Source organism: Penaeus vannamei, chromosome 36 (genome assembly GCF_042767895.1).
Source record: "Penaeus vannamei isolate JL-2024 chromosome 36, ASM4276789v1, whole genome shotgun sequence".
In the NCBI taxonomy this organism is placed as follows: domain Eukaryota; kingdom Metazoa; phylum Arthropoda; class Malacostraca; order Decapoda; family Penaeidae; genus Penaeus; species Penaeus vannamei.
In genome coordinates, this window is record NC_091584.1 from 28,227,361 (window position 1) to 28,234,860 (window position 7,500).

Sequence of the window (7,500 nt, forward strand, 5' to 3'; positions counted from 1 at the left end):
TAGATAATGATTGGTTAGCGTAAGCGGGCGGGTAGAGCGGGTCCGTTGCCAGCAGAAAAGCCCAGCTTGTGGTAGGTTCATGTATTTTGCAATTGAGCTTTTGCGTCTCTTTGTCTGTTTGTTAAGGTATCTGTCTGTCTGTCTGTTTCTCTTTTTCCTGTTTTAAGGAATGGTGTGTGTAAAACTGTTTTTCCATATGCATGTATGTTTTTTTCTTTCTTTTTTTTTTAGGGATAACGTCTAAAATTGGTGAAGCAAAATTATGTATAATGCCATATCATGACATACATCTCTCTAAAAGCCAGTACAAACGAGTCTCCCCCTCGCAGCATGGCCAGAGCAGCGCTCGTGACCCTCCTGGCGGTGGCGGTCGTGGCGGTGGCAGCGTTGGCGTCCACGGCGCAGGCGCAGCAGGCGCAGCAGAGCGGGACGGCCGTGCAGGAGGTGAGCGGAAGGCTGGCGCATCTTGTTGCTCTGTTATTTCGTAATGACTGGGTTAATTACGTGATTACGTAATATTATATTAATTATGTATATCATTGGTGCTGAGTATTGATATAAATCTATTTCTGGTTGACTGTACTCATGATAACAATGGTCATGCTCATGATAATTATAAGATTACTTCTTGTCATAATTGTAATGATGATATTAACGAATCAGCAGAAATATTTCCCATAATTGTTCTTGTTATTATTTACTTCTGTCATTACTCCTCGGAAGCGAGAGACACAAAACACGAACAGTAAATGCAAAAAGAAAAACACGGTGACAATAATCACTAACAGCCATCACAAAAAAACATCTTAACGCGAGTTGCCACAACACCACACTCACCACGCCCATTATTACAATCGCCACCATAGCATTCACCATCAATACATAGATGATAAAACAACACCGACAGAGAAACACCACACCTGTCACCATCAGGAACCGAGGCACCTTATCCGCCTCCACCACCATCACCATCACCACCGCTACCACAGTTACTCTCATTCACCGCCATAGTCACTGCATCTTCCACCAACACCAGTACAATAAAAATACAGATAACAATATTGATAATCATAATAATAATCATAATAACAATGACAGTAATAATAATAATAATAATAATAATAATAATAATAATAATAATAATAATAATAATAATGATGATAATGATTATTATAATAATGATAATGATAAAAAATGATAGTAATAATAATAACAATGACAATGATAATAATGATATAGGTACAGTAGTAGTATTGATAATAATGATATAATAGTAATAGGCTGAGACCACTAATCCAATTCGAATAAAGCCATCGCCCCCCAAGCGAACCCCCCCCCCCACCACACAACCAAACACCCCCCCCCTCCCCCCTGCTCCCTCTCCCACACCAAAATCAACCTACCCCCCTCTCTCCCTACTCCCTCCCCAACAACATCAGCCAGAGATGAACCCTCCCCCCGCCACCCTCCTGCTCCAACCCCTCAACCAAACCGACAGAAGAACTAACCCTCCTTCCCCTCATCCTACAACACTGCATCCAAGACAGAGCCTCCTCCCCTCCTCAACCGCCAACCAAAACAACCAAAAAAACTGGCATCACCCCCTCCCTCTCCCACAAGAGCCCCAACCCCACCTAATCAAGAGCAACTCAGACTCCTATCCCCCAACCAAATACAAAGCAACCCATGATCTGCCCCCCCTCCCCCTCCACAGCAACCAACCAAACGCCCAACCAAAGTCTTACTCCCTCCTCTCCCAACCAAACGCCCCCCCAAAACAACCTAAAAGACAACCCAGAAGTCTAACCCCTAAAACCCTCCAACAACCCAGTAGTCCTCCAACCCCTCCTCCCCCAACCCCTCCTCCCAACCCCCTCCTCCCCCAACCCAAATCCTCTAACCCTTCTCCCCCCCCCCCCGACCCCCGGCCTCCTGGAGCGCATCATGACCAACTACGTGTACCCGCTGCGCGACATGGACTGGCGCACCATGGTCAGGAACGCCCTCGAGAACATGATGAACTACATCGCCCCCGACGCCAAGGAGCCCAAGATCGGAGGGGTGAGTGGCGGAGGGAAGGGAGGGACTGGAGGGAAGGGAGGGACTGGAGGGAAGGGAGGGACTGGAGGGAAGGGAAGGACTGGAGGGAAGGGGGGCAGTGGAGGGAAGGGAGGGAGTGAAGGGAAGGGGGCAGAGGGAAGGGAGGAGCAGTGAGGGAAGGGGAGGGTGAGGGGTCGGGTAGAGGGTGCAACGAATGAAGGAAGGAGAAAAGGGGAGGAATGAAGATTGAAGAAGAGGCGAAGACAGGAAAGGGGGAAGGGGAAGAGCGGGTGGAGACACGGCAGACGGGAGTGGGAGAATGGAGTGAAAGGTGGAGGATGGAAGAGAGCGAGAGGAAGGTGGAGGGAGGAGAGAAGGGAAGGAGAGGAGGACAGTGGATAGGGTGGAGAGAGGATGGCTGGTAGAGACTGGTGGGTGGATGGAAGAATGGAAAGGGATTAGGAGGGCAGAGGAAGGGTGGAGAATGGAGGGAGAGAGGTAGGAAGGATGAGGGACAAGGGAAATGGAGGGAGAGAAATGGGGGGGGAGGAGGGAGAGAGAACTGAGATAAAGAGACGAAAAAGAAGAGGGAGGGTAGCAAACCTTGGGAGAGAGGTAGGAGAGAAGAGAAAAACTGAGATATGTAGAATGGAAATGGGAAAAGGAAACTGGAGGAAGAGAGATAGGAGGGAAGAAGGATGGAAACTTTAGGAAGAGAAGTATAAATGAAGATAGAGATTGAAGAATGGAGAGAGAGATGGGAGAGAAGAGGGAATGCGGAAAATGGAGGGAAAGAGTTGAAAGTAGAGAGGAGGGAGAGGTGGAGAGAACGAGGTAAGGCGAGGGTGCCGGGTGGAGAGAAGGGGTGGAGAGTGCATGGGAGAATTATGAATAATGACTAGGAGGGAAGGGCAGAAGGCGGGGTGTGTGGAGGGAAAGAGAGGGAAACAGGAAAGGGAAGGAAGGGGGGACACGGGAGGGCGCACGTGTGTCTATATCAGTTATTCAGACTCATTGTGATATATCATTACATTTCTTGGTGCATTAGAATCTTCAAAAAGTATACTAATTGCTTTTCAAAGCTGATACTAAATGTACTGAATATAACTAAGATCATTTAAGGTAATATATACCAACAACAAGTATATTCTGACTCTGGTGGAGGAAGGTCTTTAAATCTAGGCTAATCTTACGACATGTTTTGGTTCATATAAATCGCATTGCAATAATTTGGGGTTTGCATGATCCGCATCTGGCAACACTTTTGTTTCTTAGTTCTTCCCATAAGCCGTAAGGTTGGCATTGGGAGCTTAATTGCAAGGATCTCACCCTTAAACCCTCTTATTCTTAAAGATTCTCTATGGGGAAAGGAAATCGCGAGTTGCCAGATGAGCAATAAACTCATTTTTTATTCGTATTTAAGAAAGCAACATCTGGCAACTCAATCCCCAAAATAAAACTGCAACTATCTGTCATAAAAACAGACGAAACGATAATAATGATAATAATGATTATAATGATATTAAGCTTCATCATCATAATAATGATTACCACAATAATGATAACAATGATGATGATAAGAGTATTAGTATGTTATGAAATTGGTATTAATAACAGATGATAAAACATATCGAATGATATGATAAGATGCCCTAATTTTTAAAAATATATTCATTTACTTTGGTTCCTGTAACATGTTTGTTTGCTCTTATTTCATTTTTCTTGCATTTCAATTTACGCGAATGATACTCTTATGATCTATTACATTAAGGCGATAAAATATATCACTCATTTAACCAATTTCTTCACATCTTAATAAACAGTTTCATGCAATAAGAATAGTAAGCACTTCTTCGCTAAGCGTCATCTCCCTCATTCCTCTTGTCTCCTCTTCAGCCATTTCTGGGCATGCGAGATCAGCGTATTTTCTGCTGCGTTTGGTAGCTGGTGCGACGCCTTCCTTTCTGAGAGAGAAATGGGTCGTAATTCAGGCTCGTTCTTTGTGGGAAAATGATTTCCTCTCTCGCACGAAAGTGAATTCAATTCTTTTCTATTTCGCGATGACTGTCTCTACCCGTCTGTCTGTCTGTATGTCTCTCTCTATGCATCTATTTATCTATCTATCCATGTCTCTCTCTCTGTCGTCTCTCTCTCTCTCTCTCTCTCTCTCTCCCTCTCTCTCTCTCTCTCTCTTTCTCTCTCTCTCTCTCTCTCTCTCTCTCTCTCTCTCTCTCTCTCTCTCTCTCTCTCTCTCTCTCTCTCTCTCTCTCTCTCTCTCTCTCTCTCTCTCTCTCTCTCTCTCTCTCTCTCTCTCTCTCTCTCTCTCTCTCTCTCTCTCTTTCTCCCTCTCTCTGTCGCTCTCGCTCTCTGTCGCTCTCTCTCTCTCTCTCTCTCTCTCTCTATGTCGCTCTCTCTTTCTCTCTCTCTCTCTCTGTCGTCTCTCACTCACTCACTCTCTCTCTCGTGTCTCTCTCTCTCTCTCTCTCTCTCTCTCTCTCTCTCTCTCTCTCTCTCTCTCTCTCTCTCTCTCTCTCTCTCCCTCCCTCCCTCCCTCCCTCCCTCCCCTCCCTCCCTCCCTCCGTCATTATGACTCACATGACACTTTTCTGCTTAACTCTCTTCTGGCATATACAACTGACACTGACAGAAGGCCCCCCTCCGTCGCAAGCATTTTCCTGTTTTCGAAATTCAGAATATACTGAAACACTCATCGCAGACATCGGTCATTCACTGGACATGTAATCGAAAATTTGTTCCCAAACTGCACCCTGTTTAGCGATCCCCTCAAGTCCCCAAAATGAAACACACACTACTTTGTTTTGAAACTACAACGATTTTATTTTGTTGAGCATTTGTTGTTTAAAGGTGTGTTTTTATTGTTATTCATAATAAGTGAACTTATTTATTATGAATTTTATTATTTTTATACTAAAACGATGTCGATCTCATTACTTCGATTTAACCATTGTTCAAAAATTTTGATTTTGATAGCTACAGAAATGTCGAAAGGGGATTAGTTTCATTCTTTTCCATTTTCATGTTGTCGCAAACAGCTTCTAACATGGAATTCCCGCTTGACTGTCGGAATCCCCGTGAGTGTGCACAGGCCTCGTTAACATGTGTTCCCTCCCTTAGGCGCAGGACAGAGCAGCCATGGTCGTCCGAAAACTCCTCGGTCGGGCTGTGCACTACATGCATTCGGTCGTGGCTTAATGCGAGGCACCACCTTAACCCTGAGGCCAGCACTACCCTGACCACAGTTCACGGGCCACTGACGACCACCACTCCCTCTTAAACGACCCGCGAACTCATTGACCACAACCTACAGTCTACCTTGGAAGAATGGTCTCGAGTCTCTGCCAATGCTTTGTCAGTTGAAAGGATTCTCGGCGTGCTCCTGTCTGCACGACCTGGTGAGGAAGGAGATTACGGGTCGTCCTCCATCCACGACCTCGACAAGCATTAACGTTTACAATTGGCAACAGACAACCCACACAACACATCAAGAGCAAAAAGAGAAAAGGAAAATGAATGTTGTTACACGTCCCCCTCCCGCATTTCCACCAACGCAAACACAACACAAAGATGAAGCCTTCCTTGCACGACCCGATCTTTCGTCGCTCTCCCCTGGTCGAGGCTTGGGGTCTCGCTCACGGCACCTTATGCCTTATGCCTTATCCTATAGACCTCTGCCTAATCGTCTGCCTGTGGCCTTTGCTCGTTGTGTGCACATAGATAGGCTTGGCTTTTGGTTGGACCTTGTCGGGCGGATCTCTGTTTATATAAGCACTTGTTATTCTTGTTACTGTTAGATTTTGCTGTTGATGTTTTATCATTTATTTTAAGCTTTGTTGTATTCATTGAGATTATTCGTTACTGTTATCACTTGTTTATTCATTACCGCTATGCACATACCTCACCTATTTATATCCCTGGAATGCCTCATGCTCTTCCATTCCATCGAATCACAAGCAGCGTCACTTAACCACTTGATATCTCACCGACGGAAATCCGCCACTTTCACCCGGCACTTCCCTTAGCTGCCCCGAGCACGGAGGGAAGCGGGCGGCGACGCGGGGAATGTGGTCTCCTTCCTGGGCTTCCTCTTAGAGCAGCTCGACCTCTCGGAAGGTGAGGGAGAGACCAAGAGGAGAAGGAAGAGGAACCCTCACTCCGGAGCCTCGAACAGCCGCTCCCTCCCACGTTCGAACCCTGCAGAAGAAGCCGAGGCAGAACCTGCAAGGGAAGACAACAACAGCAGCAGCAACTTGGGGAAACTCTTCTTCAACGGCAACAGCAATGTGTCCTCGTCGGTCGCTGGGTATTCCTGGGCATACCTGAGCATGCTGGCGTTCTACTGTTGCCTCAGCATCTTCGGCGCCCTCCTGCCGCTCCACAAGATGGCCAGAGACGAGATCCTGGAGGCCACGGGGAGCGAAGGACCCCACCAGCCGCCCCACAACCACATCGAGACGGGGAATATCTTCCAGATCTAGAGGGAATGGCTCGCGAGAGAGACGACGGCAGGTAAAAATTGGGAATGGCTCGGGAGAGGGGGATAAAGGTAAAAATGCATGTACACGAATGCGCATCCATTTGTTTGTTCATTAGTTACAGTATGTGTGTGGGCCATGACAATATTCTGTGGTTATCTCGCTTTCTAGACCAACGGAAATGTTTTGTGATTAACCATATTTGCGCGATCAGTTTCTAATATTTAAGGACTCCATAAGCAATAGAATATAGACTGATATAATGTGTAATATTATGTTTAGCAGATAACATGCTCCTCCACAGAGAGAGAAAATCATTTAAACTAATGCTGAATAGAATATACGTAAACAAAAAGAGCCAAGACCCAGAATGATGTTCAAAGCATCACTAAATCTCTCTATATAAAGGGGAAGGTCAGAGGTCAAGGGTCAAGTTTTTTTTAGTGGCTGTGGCTTCTGTGGTCAACTCAGTTAACTGGTAAGTTTATGTCTAGTTACTAAGGTATTTATTGAGTTCTATTTATTTCTCCCTTTTTATATCTATGTTGTTTTGATAATAAATATGATACACATATAAATAGGAATTTTATTTCGCCACAGACCCTCTCGTACAATAATGCCGAATATACTAGTAAACAACAAAGAAACAAACAAGCTGACAAATCTACAAGTTTGTCTTCTACTTATATATATCTATAAATATCAACATATGTACTTGTAAGTGACACATACGTATGTGTATACATACATACACACAAACACACACACACACACACACACACACACACACACACACACACACACACACACACACACACACACACACACACACACACATATATATATATATATATATATAATGTATGTACATACATATATTTTTCTGTGTGTACACACACACACACATACACATATATGTGTGTGTGTGTGTGTGTTTATATGTATATATGTATGTATATATACACAT

The 7,500-nt window shown here is 44.9% G+C and overlaps 1 protein-coding gene across 1 annotated transcript in view; it reads left to right on the forward strand.

Annotated features, from left to right (window-relative positions):
* The window catches only part of LOC138859428 (uncharacterized), a 17,113-nt gene extending 10,008 nt beyond the window's left edge, over positions 1–7,105 (forward strand). Inside the window, exons 2-4 of the mRNA XM_070114549.1 lie at positions 330–443; positions 1,920–2,061; positions 6,081–7,105. Coding sequence (XP_069970650.1) covers positions 331–443; positions 1,920–2,061; positions 6,081–6,536 — 711 coding nt within the window. The 5' untranslated portion in view covers position 330 and the 3' untranslated portion in view covers positions 6,537–7,105. The remainder of the gene's footprint in view (positions 1–329; positions 444–1,919; positions 2,062–6,080) is intronic.
* The last annotated feature ends 395 nt before the right edge of the window (positions 7,106–7,500 follow it).